Genomic DNA, 18909 nt, shown 5'->3' on the forward strand with positions numbered 1-18909 from the left:
CTGTGAAAAATATCTTAAACTAAATTGTTATAACTCTTAAAAATGATAATAAAATAACTAAAGACGCTGATTCATCAATCAAATTAATAGTATAATAAACTTAAGTTGCATTATAAACATTCTTTAGTCTTCTTTCTGTCACTTCAGCGTATTTTTATGCCCATATATAGGATAGTTCGCCTAATTGGGGCAGCCGCTTTATTGGGGCAAAGTGTACTAGTCCCGATATGTCCCCATTAACCGGAATCTACTGTATTTGTTCTATCTGTCATACCAGGAATATCGGGAACTGTGCTTGAATTACTCAACCATCCTGGAATTTCAAAATCTTTTACAGTGGAACCCCAATCTATCGTTCCCGCATTGATCGTTTTCCCTCATTCAACGTTTGTCCCAAATAAAGGGCGCGTTCCGTAATTCACTGGCAGTACTGCTACTGCTGCTGCAAAACGGAACGGAAAACAGTACTGCCACTGTAAGCAAGGCAGTGATTTCGGAACGGTCAACAGTAGCTGCCGTGATAATTTCGCGGGAAATAATGAATCGTGCAAATGCCACTTTCAAAGTAAAGTCAATACATAAGTTGTAAGCATGAAACTTCGAAATTGATGTATTGCAGCCTAAAGAAATATTTTTAAATATCCATTGCAATCGAGGAGAGTCACGTAAGACCTTTAAAATTAAAATTACTTCAATCTCATGTTGAAAAATGCCTTCCATTGTTAGGTTTTCAGTGAGTAAACATTATCAAGAACAATTTACAATGCACCGATGCAGGATTTAATTAGCTGTCCCTCAATCTCCATGATTGAAGAAAAGTTTAAGGCAGTATACGCTTTACTACACATTATATTTCGTACTTCATGCACTGACGCAAAATAAGCGAGTATGCTGAAACTTAAGCAGACGAAAACATGGGTACAGTTGTAAGGTAGAAGCTTGGGTAGAAGAATGCTAAGGGAGACGAATTTCCAACTTACAGTTAAAATTACGTGTGCCACTACCTAGAATATGCTTACACATTAAACGGTATGGCATAGAATAAGGAAGTTGCATCGCATTGATGATAGAAATTAAGAAAGTTTATGCATACATTTCTGTAACACATACATATGCGTGGAAAACGTAATTTTAATTATAGTTTCTTGCGTTGAAGTTTTCAGGGATTACTTCTTATCTACAACTGGAGTTAACGAGACATTATTCAAGACACCATCGGTTCATCACACGAAATTAGCAAACCAAATATTTCATAAAGGCATACAGAAATTCATTCGCGCACAACACTGGCATTTTCACATCCAATATATATTTATGAGTGGAAGTTATTTCTCTCAGTTTACTTGAATATATTCTGAATAATATCCATTATATTTCATTTACTTGCGTACTATACCACGTATAGCGTACTATTTGTGTTGTATGTGTTTTAAAAGGCGATTGCTGTGTTCCAAAAACAGGTGAACATCGGCTTCCGTCTGCTTACTGCCGCTGCTCCTGCCCACGGCAAGAGGCTTTTCTCGAGAGTATAGCACATTCATTCTCGGGCATTTTTTTAGGAATTGTCAGCAAGAACAATGCCAAATAGAGTCACGATTTACGATCGGCCCCCTGGCACTAAAAGGGTTAATGAATGGCCTTATTACTCGCCAAAATTCAGCGGTTTCTGGGACATAGGCAACCCAGCTAAACATTCCAGCATTCATTGTTTTCCCGCATTCATCGTTTTTTTTCATCCATCCTCTTGAAAAACGATAGATCCAGGTTCCACTGTATTTCAAATTCATTTCTTATAAAATTTTGTCCATTCAACACACCCACTTTCAGGCCTAAAATGTGTTTGTCGTTATTTCAAGTGCAGTACAGGCGGTCCCCGACTTTCGTACAAAATGCGTTCCTGAGAACTTGTACGAAAGTCGAATGTACGAAAGTCGAACCATTGACTTCCATACTAATTAGGGGTTACGTTCCAAAAGAGCGGAATATTAGTTCTAAAACCTTTTTTTTTTCAGGGATTTTATTTCAATGAACTAAATTTTAATAATATGTTAATAAAATTCCTCAAATCATCTAATTTCTTTTGAAAATACGCAGAAACTGTAAATAAAAGTTAAAAAAACGAGAACTCCGTTGGCTATCGAGTGAAGCTTCCTCTTAGCGTTTAAGTTGACATTCCACTTATTACGTTCACTATAAATAAAAAGACATATCAAGAAGCATTACAAAATGTAATCCTTGAACCCGCACTCTGGATACCTTTTAACCCTAGAATGACGGACTGGGTCCAATGGACCCAGTTGGTAGTTTTGAAAGTTTATAATTATGCCAAAAATGCACGGAACTCATTTTGACGCCGTGACTTTTCCTAAATGTATGTCCTCTAAAGCATAGCAAGAAATAACGAGAATGGGCTCATTACATTTTATAGTATACTACAAAGTTACATAGTGGACGGACTGGGTCCATTGGACCCAGTCGACTATTTTCAATGCTATAGGTGATTCATTTCAACTTATCAGCAATTTTATTATTTACTTTGTATTTTTGGGAGATTCAATGTTTATGGTGATATAAACAAAGTCGTAGGCTATAGTTATTACCAATAAGTGGGCATTTTTTTAGATTGGCTTGAAGCCTTTCATATGCTCGTCCAATATCACATTTAGAGTGACACAGTCAGAAACATGTATCCACATCGTTTCGTAATGGGTAGTTTTTGTAACTTTCTCTGGTTTGACGCACACACAGTGTGAATTATCAACATTTAGTCCCATAATCTGTTAGTTTTATATGTGAGACCGTTCATCTAGCGTCTGCGGTGCTTTCGTGGTGGACAGTCAGAAGTTACGCTCGCAAGCTGGAGTGGTCTCGCTGCCTGCCGACATTTGCTGTTATTCCAACTATCTAACTGAAGACATTGAAGAACTTGAATTCTATCATTACATTTTGATACCAGGCATGGTAGGTAAAAAACTTTATGGATTGTATAAAATACTATATTCCTTCATTCTAATGAACTTCTTCAGTATTTACCTCATTTACCAAATCGTTTACTCCTCAGATGGATTAGTTAGATGACAACTACTATGATATACAGCAATGTCCTTATTCCTATCTTTACCGGATGCTTGGTGGTGCCAAATTTTGCGTAGTGAGGTATTGATGTGACTGAATTCATAGAGTGACTATTGATATACTGTGCAGTTGAGGGGCTAAGAAGTCGGCGTCGCCATTTGGATATTACAGTCAAAATAGCTATCAAGATATTTTTGAGGTAATAACAAAAAGGATTGTTTATAATTATTGTAAGAATTTGCTGTTCTAGCGTATTTATTGAATTCTTTGAATTGCTTGATGATATCAGAAACATAATACGAGACAGTGCTTTGCTAATTTTTACCTGAATTTACAACTAAGGAGTAGCACGAACAATGTTATCTTCCATTTATATCTAAGTGAAGTTTGGAATGAAAAATTGATAAATTTCTTTGTCACTTTATTCACAGGCTTGCTAATAGTGACACACATTTGGAGTGCATTTATCTAAAGATTGCAGAACGACGTGTTCAGCTTCTAAATATACAGCGCTAACAGGAGGAGGGTAGTAGGGAATCCGGTGGAGATGAAGCCTAAAATGTTGAATAAGGATGAAGAAGAACTGAACCTTGGCTGATTCTTCTTCATCTTCCTGAGAACATGATAGAAATACGAAAATGGGGAATTCCTATTGGGAGTAATTTTTATTTCGCTCAATCTGAATGAGGAGTGGTAAAAAAAACCTCATGTCACTAAAAAGGGTAGAATGCGAAGGCGTAATATTTTGCGTCATATCCCGTGAGCCGTGCGGAATTTTTATTGTCTTATGCTCTTTTGCTAATTTTGCGTCCTAACATCTTTGATGTTGATAGAAAATAGACCACCATTGAAAGGTTTAGTTTTTCAAGCTTTGTAGAATGAAGAAGATGACTGAAATAAATAAGGTTCTGGCGATGCTAATATATATCATTTTTACAAGTAAAAAATCAAAATTTTTCAGAACTTTGGAGTAAACTAGACGGGCAGCCAATATGCAACAGTATTATGGAGTCAAAAGTAATACTGCGGGTTATTTGATTTGATAATGCGACAGAAATGAGGGAAAGCAGAGGCAAAGACAAATTGCAGACTATTAGAGAGATATTTGATGGGCGGAATGAATATTTGAAATATGCATTCGTGCCAGGATCCTGCATGACAGTTGACGAACATTTATTGATGTTCCGTGGGCGCTGTAATTTTAGGGAGTTTGTATCATCAATACCAGGAAAGTATGGAATTAAAATTTTGGCTGCAAGTCATAGTAGTGATTCATACAAGTGGAATGTCTAAGTATACACAGGTAGAGAATCTCATAAAATTCGAGAGGTCAATCAAGGGAAAAGATTAGTTACAGGTATGGTTGAGGGACTAATCAGCCAGAAACATAAACAGGTAACCCACTACTTTCCAGAGATTTAGCGATTGTAGAGATCATAAGGTAAAATAAACGAGGGATTCCACCCGAGCTCACGACTGTAAGTGCCATACAGGCTACAGGATTTCCTAACAAAGTGGTATCTCATGGAATCCAAGAGAAAATCAACTTTCGGAAGATTTACATGGTGAAAAAGAAAATGTGACACACTCCTTGACAACCTTAGCAACCTAGGAAAATAAGTATCGTAAGTGCAACTACAAAAGGGATAGAAAGACACGAACATCCTTTTCACAATGGGCACAAATTATATGCCAAGATCATTCAGAAATTTAATGCAATCTGTGCCTGTAGTAGCATTACAGTTTTTAATAACTTTTGTAAATTCATCATACTTTTGTTTCATTAAATTTGTTACATATCTAATTTATCATTGACAGAAAATCCACTTTGTAATTTGTGTTAATGTTATTGTGCTAATGAACATTCATAAAAATGGGAAAAGTGGAGTGATATTTCTGATAAAAGGAATAATATTATGCTTCGCTGCAATAATAGCTTCAAACAAAATAATTTAATAATAATAAAGACAAAGAATATGCTGAGGAAGTAAATAAGATGGAAAACATCACTTAACTCAGTCTAAATTCATCAAAAACTGGTAATATTGTGGAAAAAATGTTTCAGGGTCCATTGGACCCAGTCAGGCTATTACGCGATAATTTTTTTTCAGTCTTCCTAGGGTTAATTTTCACGCCAAAATTCGACATTCGGCAGTTGACATTCGTGCTTGTATACGTTCGTATTGTTTGCATATACTGCCATTTGAAACAATTGAATGTTGGGATGCGCAGTAAACCCCGCGGGAATTTAAAAAAAATACAGACACACGTCCGAAAGTCCGAATTTAGCGTACCGATGTCAAGTAAAAGGTGTCACTTTTGAAGGTATGAAAGTGCAAATTGTACGAAAGCCGAGTGTACGAAAGTCGAGGACCGCCTGTAGCTTGGTAGAATTTCCATAGCTGCATCGAAAGGCAGAGTGTCAGGCAAGGCAACAGAATTGTAATGTGTAGCACTCGTGACTCGAGTAAAGCCTGAATCACACGATCATTTTTTTTCGTCGCGATAGTGATAACTATCGCGATCACTCGCAAAGTGATCGTCGCCGGCAATAGTTTTTCGCGATCGCGACGAGGATTCCCATCGCTATTTTTCATCACTCGTCCGGTCGCTTTTTCCGTCCCAAAGACCGTCCCTAAAATCCCATATCAGCCAATCGAAACGCATTCCCCTATGGAGCGATTGCAGTGCAGCGTTTGACAATCGTGGGAACGGCATAAATAAACAAACACGCTATATAATTTCGTGATTGGGTCCCATGACAACGAGCTGTGATATTGGAAATGATGCGAAAGGTGACGGTGGGAGTGACCGTGTGATTCAGAAAAATGATTACTAGAGCGATCGCTTTTCGCGACGGGAGAAGTGATCGCGATAGTGATCACTTTCGCGACGAAAAAAAGTGATCGTGTGATTCAGGCTTAATATTCAAAATCACGAAGAATAAAATGCCAGGTGACGTCAACATCCACTTGGGAGGATGAAGCAGCATCTTGCCTTGTGATCACTTTCGAACGTGATTATAAGAATTGTGGACTGTATATTACGAATTACTAAATTACAATTATTCGATCAAAGTCGAGCCACGCTGGTGCATACCACTCACCGATCCGGCTAGGACGCGGGCAGGCCGTTCTCCCAGGGTTGCTCTTCGATCATGCACGTGGGAAGTTCACAGGACGACTCACTCACAACACAAATTCACTCCCGTTCGCGGAGTGACAAAAAACAAAAATCGAAAACTCGAATGTTCGTGGTGTCGCCAACAGGTGGCTTGGCTCGACTTTCTGTTGGGCAAAATACACAACCGAACACCTTGCATTGATTAAACATGAGTGATGTCTGTCTATAATACGAACGTAAAATAATGCATAGATATAATATTACCGTATTTCTTCGTATATAGTCCCACACCCCCTTAATTTTGAGGCTTCAGTTTCGGGAAAAGTTAAAAAAATGCGTTTGAATATAGTCCCCCCCCTTTACTTTTATCATGGGCATTTTTGGAAAAAGGGGGGACTATATACAGACATACACGGTATTTAAAAGAATGGAAGTGATTTTGGATGCGATGGTGGGTGGCGTAACATGGTGAAACTACTCTCAGAATACAATACCATAAGTAGAGTGACTTATGGTATTGTATTCTGGGGATCAACTGTAACGCTATTAGATACAATTTTCAAGATGCAAAAAAAGATTATAAGATGTATAATGAGTAAGCCTTATACTTATTCTTGTAAACCCTTATTCAAAGAACTGAATTTGTTAACAGTGCCTTGTATATATATATATATACCAACTATGTTTACTGATAAAAGAGAACATTAATGATTTACCAATTAATAATGATGTACATGAGCACCTAACTAGGTCTCATCGCCACATCCATGTTACCCTCCATAAAAAACGTATAACAGCAAAAAGTCCCATTGCAATGGGATCAAAAATATTTAATTTCCTTCCCAAAAGTATTAATTTGATTAATTCTAATAGGGAATTTAAATCTTCTTTAAAGAAATTTTTAATTAATAAGTGCTACTACAGTGTAAATGAATTTTTAAATGACAAATGAACTCTGACCATTTTTACATTTTTAAGTGTTATGTTGATTACTTTGACGTGTCTTATATCTATGTTGTATTCATAAGATCCTTGGACAAAAAAAAATTTATTATTATTATTATTATTACTTCATGATGCTCCAAGGGTAAGAAAAAAAGACTTTGCTGTTCCACAAAATAAAATATATATTTGCGACCGGCTTCGATATGGCATATCAAGATGATGATACGCTGTATCGAAACTGGTGATTTGGCTATTTCCTTCATCAAAGAATACGAAAGGCATTGATTACTATTCGTAACCCACCATTAGTGTATTCATAATATACAAAATATTTGGTTTTAGAAATCCCAGTTTTGACGAATGGCAATGGTCAATTTTAACCTCATTTGAGAAAGGCCAGATTGGCGCCCATGCGATGCCACTCCACGTGACATCACAGGGACCTAGTTTCTATACGAGAAGATAGGAGTTTTATATCGTCTGAGATTACTAATGCATGCATGAGGTACAGAGCTCAGGGAAACATATCTTTATGCAGTAAAACCTCTATGTAGTGAACCTCTTTACATCGTAAACCTCCATACTTCATACCACCCCTACGGTCCCGTCATATTTACATGTAAATTTATATGCAAACCTCTTTGTAGTGAACCTCTTCATGTCGTGAAACCTCCACTTATCATACCAAGGAGACACCCTCGAGATGGCCTAACCACCTCCGCAAATCGTACCGAGACAACTAGATACCATTTAATGCAGCCGCGATTACGTACATGGAATGACATTTTCAGCAATAAATGTTTCACGCATATTCTTGTACACCTTTAATATGCTGTAATTTTCACATTAACCATTAGTTATGGCCATTTTGTTCCATATGAGAGCATACCTAACAGTAAATAAGAAGAAAGATATCCAACTATCCTAATCATTTTAAGTGACCTTTGAGTTAATAGAGATCACATAATTTTCTATTCAATCATGGTAAAAATCATGAGATAGGGCTCGTATTGTGTTACAATTAAATATTAAATATATGTTCACTAATGCATGCATGTTTATTTAGATGCATAAATATAATGGTTTAAAAGACATTACAGTGAGTCCTCGTTTAACGTCACTTACCGTTCCTGAAAAATGTGACGATAAACGAAATGACGTTAATCGAAGCATAATATCTCATAAGAAACAATGTAAAAAGTGAATATCGGCTCCTGGACCTCACAATTTCTACGCGAAAAAAAATGTTAGCGTATCATATCTGGGGCATTTTTTACGATAGGAATGCCAAAATATGGCATAAATACGTGTTCCTGCCTTCATCGACGACAATAGCAGCAGTGACGTAAATCCTTTTCCATTTTTGTATCTTCCAGCATTTTCTTTTCGGCTTCGCTATGGTGGTCGCCTGGGCATCATCATCGCTTAAACATTGTCGCAGTTACGGGAACCAAAATTATTGTGAACACGGCGAAAAAAGTGACGACAAAAACACCGAGTTCTACACGGAAAAATGCCTCGAAATCACTTTTTAGGTTCCTGAAAACCATTATGTCAAGTAATACCTTGCGCACCTACGCAAGAATTCATTTTGCAGAAATTTTTGCTAAAACCGTAATTGCAATTAAGAACAAACACACCGTTTTAAACTTCGTTTAGACTGACTGTATTACCGCCCACAATACGAACAACCTGCAACGCCCGCCGCTTCGCCTTTTTTTCGCGCGAAATTTAAAAGACTTGACGTTATCGCGAAGCGTAGGTGCGATAAACGAGTTACGGTCTCAAAATTTTCGTGACGCTATCGCGAAATGACGTTAAACGGGGTGACGTAGAACGAGGACTCACTGTATTGCCTTTCTCTTCTGAATGAAATGAAAAATTGTTGTCTATCACTAAAACCTCCATACATCAAATTGTCCAAATTTTGGTCCCCTCCATTACAATGCAATGAGGTTTTACTTTAATAGCACATTAAAATTGCCTGTGGTTGGAAAGGTCCCTTAGTTTGATAGGGCATTAATAATCCTTATTTAATGATTTTATCTCTGGAATTTTCACTCAATTTGTGCATTGGAAGGTAACACTGTAAAGTTCCCAACCCTTTATGTCTAGCGACCCACCTTTTAATTTTTTCCATTTTCGCGACCCACCCCTACCCCACCCATGATTACGCACACGCATACAAATATGTATGTATGCATATTGTACAATTAATTACTTCATTCATGCACACGGCGCCTTAAGCGCAAACATACATATAAATTCAGAGGTAAGGAAAGAAAGGGATAGGAACATATAATGGAGAAAGGACGAGGACAACGGTGCTGTGGTAGATGGAAAGAGCCAGAAATCAAAGGGTAAAAATGCTGCCTGACTGGGACGCGAACCCAGAACCTCCTAGTTGCCGGACAGGTGATCTACCAGTTGCGCTGCCAGGACGTTTACATTTACCATGATTTCGGCGGGGGTTTATACACAGAAAACTCCCTTTGCTGTGGCCCACGAGAGTAACCAATAGATGGCACTGGGGCAGCTCACCACTCACCAGCAGAAGGAATGGACGAGGACACAAGGATGAAAGGAAAGATACACACTCACACGATAGTGGGAAAGAGACAGGAACATGCGTTTCGGGGCACGCAGAGCCCAAGTGAAATAAGCCAATATGGCCGATACACTACTTCATTCATTCACACGGCGCCTTAAGCGCAAACATATAATTGGTATTTATATACACGTGGTCAATCTTATGAAATGGAAACATACTAAGTATAAAAACATAAGCATTGCACCAAGATTTTTTCGCACTATTTGTGCATTGCGGGTGACTCCGTAAAAAGTTATCACCGTGGCTAGTCCCGGTATACTTTCATAAGTCCAGAGCGAACACCTCTAGTGTTCAAAGTTCGGGCTTTGCTCTCCGGCTGTGGCGCCATGCGCACGACCTGGACTGCTAGTCACATCATATGCTCAGCAGTCCATACCACCTTGTCCGGTATAGTCCACAAATTTCCACAGGGGAGAATGACGCCTCGGTAGCTTAACTGGCTAAAGCACTCGGCCGGAAATCGAGGGATCCGGGTTCGGATCCCGGTCAAGGCGAATGATTTTTCCTCTGTGGATTTTTCGCACTATTTGTGCATTGCGGGTGACTCCGTAAAAAGTTATCACCGTGGCTAGTCCCGGTATACTTTCATAAGATTTTTTATGTTAAAAAAATTTAAAAAATGACACATACATAAAATTAAAATTATGTGGTGAATCAGTTAAATTTGGTACATTTTCAAGAGCCACGCCGCGACCCACTTAAATTCTGCCCGCGACCCACTGGTTGGGAAACGCTGATGTAAAGTATTCACCGTGGCTAGTCCTGGTATATTAAAATTTGTTTAAGTGATGATTGTTTTTATTGCCGCAGGAGGCGAGACGCTTTGAAGAGGAAATCTGTATCGGAGAGCAGCGAGGTCAGCACAGTGGAAGCTTCCCCGACCAAATCACCAGACGTGAGGGAAACGGAGTCGGAGACGGCAGCGGCGGACGTGAGGTCAGCAAAGGGTGGAGAATGCCAGAGGGTGAGGAGGCCGAACGGCTCGAGGAAAATGCTCGGACGGAGGAAGGAGGATTCACCTGGTGAGATATTCATTTATTCGTTCATTTTATTTGCCCAGAGATCAATTACATCAATGTGCATTGATATAAGGCACGCCAATAAAATTGCACGTGTCCAATAATTACATAATATAAAAATACCTTAATTATATACAGTGGAACCTCGATAAAACGTCACGTTACTGGTCTAGAAGCGCTCCGCTGCACGAGAGAAAAATCAGTCTTGAAACTTAATTAGCACACCCTGTATGTTCAATAATTTTGTTTTCTGTTAGTTTTTATTTTTTGTGTTATTGTTGATTATATTATAGGTATTATTTATTTAAGGAACAGCCAATGTAAAGGCCTTTGTGCTGTTTTTGGTTATGAAATAAATAAATAGTAGTTCATTTGCAGAGCACAACTGAGCCACATGAAAATGTCATTAAGAGACTTGAGTCCAAAAATTGTCAAACCAAAATGGCGGATAGCCGTGATTAAAACACAAATGGTAATTTCCACAGTACAGTGCAACCTCGATAAAACGACACCCCACGGTGCACCAATAAACACTCGCTATAGCGAATTGTCGCTTTACCGGAGGTGGTGCAAATAATAGCCAATATACCTCATACTACTCCTTTATTTTTATTTTCTCGCTTGGACGTGTTTGGTGTTTTTTTGGCCACGGTGTGTTCCATCAAATGCTTTTTATTCATGCAACTCGTGGACGTGTGGGTATGCTGACGACTGCTTTCTGCCGTCCGAGGAACAAAAGAAGATCAAGCATTCGCAAATGCTAATGCCACAATATTTTCACCAAAATTAACTACTTCTTTATCGAACGACAGTTTACCACATAAATTTGAGACTGAGCACTCCATTAACTTCATTTCTAAGAGATCGCTAGCGATTACAGAGATTAAGGAGTCTTGGTGTAAGTTTTTCCAGCGGTGAAACCCTCGCTATGGCGAGAGCCAACACCAAAAGGGCCTCATAAAAACAAAATTTTAAACATGCTTATTATAGGATCAATTGACGGTGCATCGGCTATCTCTCGTAATAGCGGGGGTCTCGCTATAGCCCGTACTCGCTTTAACGAGGTTCCACTGTATATAATGAGATAATACACTCATTCGACTCCCAAGTACTCATTTACGGAATAAAACAGGTTTTGAAGTAGAAAATCCCTTACTTTTCTTATAAAAACACCGATAGTTTGAATTACCTTCAATCCAGAGGGCAATCTGTTGTACAATTTTATACCCATATATTTCGGACCCAAAGAAAACCCCTTTGGTTCTAGCGTATGGTGTATGGAAATTGTCCTTGCCTCTAGTGCCATGATTATGAATATTAGAGTTTTTATCAAAGGCGGAATAATTGAATTTTACACAGGTAACTAAGGCTAATACATACATACGTGGAAGAGGAAGTATACACTGATATTCAAGATGGCGTCTCAGCTAAAAAACCTTATTTGTGTGCTCTGCGATAATTTTGTCGAATCAAAAGAAAAACCTGTTTTTTGTGGTCTCTGTCCTGGTGTATATCACAAAAAGTGCTCTGGTTTGAATGAATATTGTTTGAAAGCTTTGAACGATTCGAACTGTATGTTCTGGAAATGTGTTATTTGCCGAGCGAACGCTATCCATCTACCGCAAATGACTGCTGACATCAAATTTCTCAAAGAAGAGGTTCAGAAATTGAAAAGTGACTTTAGCTCCGCTAAACTCATATCTCCTGCAGTGCCTTCAAAAAACCATCTGAGTGGTGACAAAAGGGTGAATTCCGTTGAATCTTCGCACAAGGCTACAGTTAATCGTCGAAATCAGCATTCAGCTAATGACCTAAGTGCAAAACCTAATAACAACTCAGCCACCCCTTCATCTTCTAAGCCCAAATCCCTGAATTCTAACGTTTCTGTAAATAAAAGGACAGTGTTGACGAAGAAAGAAGGAGAACAGAAAGTCCCCGTGAGATCGTTTTCTCTTCGCCCGGCCAAAAGGACAGTTGCCGTTTACGTGGGTCGAATCTGTAAGGATACGGCAACCGACGAGGTTAAACAGCACGTCATCAAAAATATTGGTATGGATTGTGATTATGTTGATACAGTGTCGGGAAAAAGCTCTTTTGGCTCTTTTAATATAGGAGTAGATTCCACTGATCTTGAAAAAATTCTTGATTTGCAATATTGGCCTGTTGATGCCGTGGTCAACAAAATTCGTTTCAAACGAAATTTCTTCCGTGAGCTCAACTCCACCGATTAATCTTCTGCATCTACTGCTGAGACAACCTCTTGACTAGGAACATCGCTACCTCTCGTGACAGAACGATCACTTTCCGTGCTGCATTTAAATATACAGTGCCTACGAAACAAACTTCTCGAACTTGAAGCCTTATTAGATACCTTTCATCCTGATGTGCTGTGTCTTTGTGAACATTGGCTGACCTTACAAGAACTTCCTACTATCTCACTTCATGGGTATATCGTTGCAGATGCGTATGCCCGTACTCATCATAAAAACGGCGGCGTCATCATATTCGTCAAAACTAATCTAACAATTGTGTCAAACCAATTTTCTAGTCTGCAACTAAATGAAGAGCGAACTTTTGAGTGCTGTGTTACTTGTTTAGCTTTAAATAATCATAAGAAGCTGTATATATTAAGTGTGTACAGATCTCCACTTGGTAACTTCACAGTGTTTCTAGATAAACTTGGCTATTTATTAGATGAACTTTATAATGTTGGTAACAACGTCCACATCATTCTAACCGGTGATTTTAATTGCAATTTACTAGCTGATGATAATTCATCTAAAGATTTCTTGAGATTGCTTAAATCCTATAATTTAATGCCTACGATTACAGCTACACCCACCAGAATTACACCAAATTCACAATCACTGTTGGATAATATTGTTTCTAATATACACTTAAATAATGTAAATACTAAAGTTCTCAACTCCACCATATCTGATCACTTTCCCGTATTATCTTATTTAAACGTAGACCCACGTACACATTGTCAACATTCACATCTCACCAGAGTTTATTCGCAAGAAAACATTGACACATTTATATCCCTATTGGAATACTCTGACTGGTCTGTTATATATAACAGCCATTCATTTGAAGCAAGTTTTCAATACTTTCATGACTGTCTTCAACACTCATTCGATGTTGCCTTCCCCCTCCGTCCTATGAGAAGAGCTGCTTTATCGCATAAAAAACCTTGGGTTACTGACCAAATTCGCCACTTTTCTGTCATGCTCAAAAATCTTTCTGCCAGAGTTAAATGCTCAAACTGTCCTCTCCTTCATGATGAATACAGGGCCAAAAAAAAGAATTATCGGAGATTATTGGAACTTTCCAAAAAATCCTATAACAATGAGAGGGTAATTTCATCTAGTAATAAGTCCAAAACATCTTGGGATATTATTCGAGAGTCAACGGGAAAGTTGCATCAGCAAATTCTCCCTAGAATAGCTCAATCCAGTGATAATGCACACATTGATATCACAAATTTAGCAAATGAATTCAGTAACCTTTTTACAATTACACCACCGTTACCCACCTCTCTTACCTCTTCTGCAAACTTGCTCCATAGTCCAGAGTCTAGTGCTTTTTCAATTTTTATTCATCCTTGTACGGAATCGGATTTACAAGCTATAATTTCAACCCTAGCTAACAAAAACTTTTCGGGCCCTGATCACATCCCAGGGAGAATATTATATCTCTCTTATAGATGCATAAAGGAACCTCTTCTATTTCTGATTAATGAATCCCTTACTCAAGGGATTTTCCCATCTTCTCTCAAGCATTCCATTATTAACCCTTTATATAAAAATAAAGGCTGCCCCAATAATTTGGATAACTATAGGCCAATTGCTAAACAAAATGTCTTATCTAAAGTATTTGAAAAAGTATTCTACAACCAATTAATGTCTTTCCTGGATAAATATGCCTTAATCTCCTCAAATCAACACGGCTTCTGTAAAAATCGCTCTACTACATCTGCTCTATTCCATGCCACTGACTTTATTTTGTCATCACTTGACAACAATCAAAAAACTGTAGGAATCTTTTATGATTTCTCCAAGGCATTCGATTTTGTGGATCACTCTCGCCTACTTCGTAAACTTAATTATTTTGGAGTGAGAGGCATTGCCAATAAATGGCTTCAGTCATACCTCAGCAATCGGACACAGGCTGTCTCACTGTCTGTAAATGGCAGTATATACTCCTCCAAAAGTACTTCTACCACCGTAGGAGTTCCTCAGGGTTCAATCTTAGGCCCAATCTTATTTTTAATCTACATAAATGATTTAGCTCATTCCCTCAGTAATATTCCAGCTTCTAAAGTCATATTATATGCTGATGATACGAACATTTTACTTTCTTCTCCAACTCAAAATGACATTATTATGAGCTCTAAAAATGCAAATGATAGTATTTTAAGCTGGTGTACAGCTAACAAATTGATTTTAAACACACAAAAGACACACACTGTTCAATTTTGTGGTAATAGCAATGTTCTCGAGAGCATCCTAATTAGATTGGATAAAAAGTCTATTGAGAATGTGTCCCACACAAAATTCCTTGGTGCATACTTAATAATAATAATAATAATAATAATTTTTATTGTTCTGTTGGTCCAAGGAATAGAACATAGAACATGGTCAAGAGAATATTACAGATAAAAAGAGATACCAAACACACAAAAAACGACACAGATCAATTATACATTATCACACATATATTCGTCTAGATTGTAATAGGCTTTGGATAAAAGCAGCCTTCTCAATTCGCGCTTGAAGGTTGCAATGTTGGACTGAGTTTTTACATGCGGTGGTAATTTATTAAAAATAAGGGAAGCTGAGTGATGAGTTCCCTTTCTAGATAAGGCACAGGGTTGCCTTCTCAGGTGAGCATCATTTCTGCGCCGAGTGAAATAATCATGAATGGTAGAGCTCGGACAGAACAAATCAGGATACATTTTGACAAATAGTGCACAATAAAAAATAAACAGACATGGTAGTGTCATTATCTTGAATTTAAGAAACAGTGGCTTTCCTGGAGATCTGATGGAAACAGCAGAAATTGCCTTCAAAGATCTCTTTTGCATGGAGAATGTAGTAATATGTCCTATGAGATGAATATTGACTTCTTAGCCAACAAACTAAGTTCAATCTGCTATCTATTAAGACACCTTAGGAACTCTGTTGATTTAAATATTCTTCTTACATTGTATTACGGTATCTTTTATTCTCGAATGTCATACAATATAATTTTTTGGGGCTCATCCCCTCATGCCTCCAAGGTGTTCACATTACAAAAACGTGCAATTAGAATCATTGCAAAAAAACCTTTTGATGCTCCCTCCAAGCCTATTTTTAAAGCACTTAACATTCTTCCACTCCCGTGTGTATATTTATTATCAATTTTAATTTTTGTACGTTATAATCTTGAATTGTTTATGCTCAATTGTGATGTTCACAAATATGAAACTAGGAATTGTAATAACCTTCATTATCATTCCATTAGGACTAACAGATCAAAGCTGGGCCTCAGAATTTATAATAAACTTCCTGCGCATTTGAAATCAATTCAGTCAATGGAGTCATTCAAAAGGAAGTTAAAATCTTTTCTTCATGAGAAGAATTATTATTCTGTTAACGAATACCTATTTCATTCCTCCTATTAAGCATTAATATCCTGTGAACATACAATTATTTATAATCTATTATACATATATATATATGCATTTTTTCCTTTTATGACATGTCTTATATCTTTTGCTGTAAGGTCTCTAGACAAAATAAATTATTATTATTATTATTATTATTATTACCAAGTCTTTTGAATATTGGGCGACAGTGAGCCCTATAGTGTTCTTTACCAATTAGACGCACAATTCTCTTTTGGATCACAAAAATCTTTAGAGCCTGGCCTGATGATCCCCAGAACGCAATTGTCTGCACCACTCTGGAGTCAAACTCTCCATAATACAATGCTAGCAGCACCTCAAGTGACACTGTAGCTCTAATAGTCCTTATCAAAAAACAAAGAGAACTGAACTTACTTACTAGATTATTCACCTGCGGCCCCCAAAAAAGATGTTTCTGCTCAACAATGAGGCTTGCACCCAGAAATAAGGCAGTTTACTACAGTGGAACCTCATTAAAGCGAGTACGGGCTATAGCGACACCCCCGATATTACGAGAGATAGCCGATGCACCGTCAATTGACCCTATAATAAGCGTGTTAAAAAATTCGTTTTTACGAGACCCTTTCGGTGTTGGCTCTCGCCATAGCGAGGGTTTCACCGCCAGAAGACTTTCATCAAGACTCCTTAACCTCTGTAATTGCTAGCGATCAGTTAGAAATGAAGTTAATGGAGTGCTCAGTCTCAAATTTATGTGGTAAACTGTCATTCGATAAATATAATGATTCACGAAACAATGCTTTGCATGATTTTTATTCAGTGCGGCGCTTATAAATTGTTTGAATAGTTAGTCGTTATTTGAGTAAGGAAATTTAGTGATGCAAAAAACATCGCCTTTCGTCTGGATTTATGCTTACGTTTATCGGATAGATGTTTATCTGTTGCCGCACCACTCCTGTTCCTGTATATCTGTTCGCAACAGGTATATTGGCTATTATTTGCTCCACCTCCGGTAAAGCGACAATTCGCTACAGCGAGTGTTTATTAGTGCACCGTGGGGTGTCGTTATATCGAGGTTGCACTGTATTTCTTCTTCAATAGGGTAGTTTCCTTCATCAAAGAAAATGAAAGGCATTGATTGTGATTCGTTACCCACCATTAGTGTATTCATTAAATACAAATTATTTGGTTTTAGAAATACTGGTTTAGACGAATGGCAATGATCAATTTTAACCTCATTTGAAAAAGGCCAGATTGGCGCCAATGCGATTCCACTCCACGCGACGTCCCAGGGACCTAGTTTCTATACGAGTGGATAGGAGTTATACATCGTCTGAGATTACCAATTCATGCATGAGGCTCAGGGAAACATGTCTTAATAATCACCTACTAAAACTGGCTAAGGTCGGAAAGTTTTCTTCGTTTGATAAGGTATTAATAAACCTTTTTTAAGCCAAGCGCTACCATTCAGCAAGGTACTCAGCTATCCGCTGGCAGCCTGCGACGTATCAGCGCTAAGCCTCCCTCAAGGTCACCTCACCGGGCAGGAGGGGGAACCAGAAATACGACGTACGGAGATATTTCCCGGCATTCATACTTAAGCGTCGCGTTTCATTTGATCGCGAAAAATAGATGTTGTCATTTAATAATCTAAAAGCGTGAAATACGTACTCTAGGAGTAATAATCTTTCGATTTAGGCAATAAAAAAATAATAGGAAACCACCCTATTGTCTGCACCACTCTGGAGTCAAACTCTCCATAATACAGTCTGAGGTTTCAGGCGAGATCCTTATTTAAGCCAAGCGCTACCTGATAGCAAGGTACTCTGCTACCTGCTAGCAGCCTGCATCACAGCGGTGCACACATCCTTGCCCCGAGGTCACCTCACACGTGACAGAGGGAACCAGAATGACATCACAAGGGCTTTTTCCAGCATTCACACTTAGCTGATGCATTTTCTTGCGCTTCAAAATTTTCGCTTTTCATTTAATCGCAAAAAATAGATATCGTCATTTAAAAATCTAAAAGCGTGAAATACGTACTCCAGGAGTAATAATCTTTCGATTAATCAATTGAAAAATAATAGGAAACTACCCTATTACAGTATTTTTATGCTAGGATACACCGGGTGTATTATTTCAATTAGACTTCCGCTATGTAAAATGGAAGCGATATCGCCGCTTAAAGCATCGCCAGGGTTCCCACCCAACTGTGAAAACCTTAAATCGGTGAATAAGCCGTGAATTTTGTCTACCAAACCTGGAAATTGCCGTGAAATTCATCGTGAAACGTTAAAAATAGCGATGGTCTGATCGGATACATCGGATCCAAATACAGTGGAACTTGGTTAGTACGTTCCTCGTTAGTACGTTTTCCTCCTTAGTACGGCGATTTCTCTCGGTCCCGGTACCATCCGAACAAAATACAGGTAAAAGTATTTGGTTAGTACGTTTGAAAAAATTGCTCTTTCCTGGTTAGTACGCTCAATTGCTTGCCGTGACGCAAC

General features: G+C 38.2%; 1 protein-coding gene across 5 annotated transcripts in view; it reads left to right on the forward strand.

Moving 5' to 3' along the window:
- The window catches only part of LOC124172808, a 184651-nt gene that overhangs the window by 118453 nt on the left and 47289 nt on the right, over positions 1–18909 (forward strand). For all 5 annotated transcript variants that reach the window (XR_006868279.1, XM_046552292.1, XM_046552295.1 and 2 more), the window contains one exon: positions 10565–10776. Coding sequence is in view for 4 of the 5 variants with exons in the window: in XM_046552292.1 (XP_046408248.1) it covers positions 10565–10776 (212 nt within the window). In the remaining variant the exon portion in view is untranslated. The remainder of the gene's footprint in view (positions 1–10564; positions 10777–18909) is intronic.

This window comes from Ischnura elegans, assembly GCF_921293095.1.
Source record: "Ischnura elegans chromosome 13 unlocalized genomic scaffold, ioIscEleg1.1 SUPER_13_unloc_3, whole genome shotgun sequence".
Classification (NCBI taxonomy): Eukaryota; Metazoa; Arthropoda; class Insecta; order Odonata; family Coenagrionidae; genus Ischnura; species Ischnura elegans.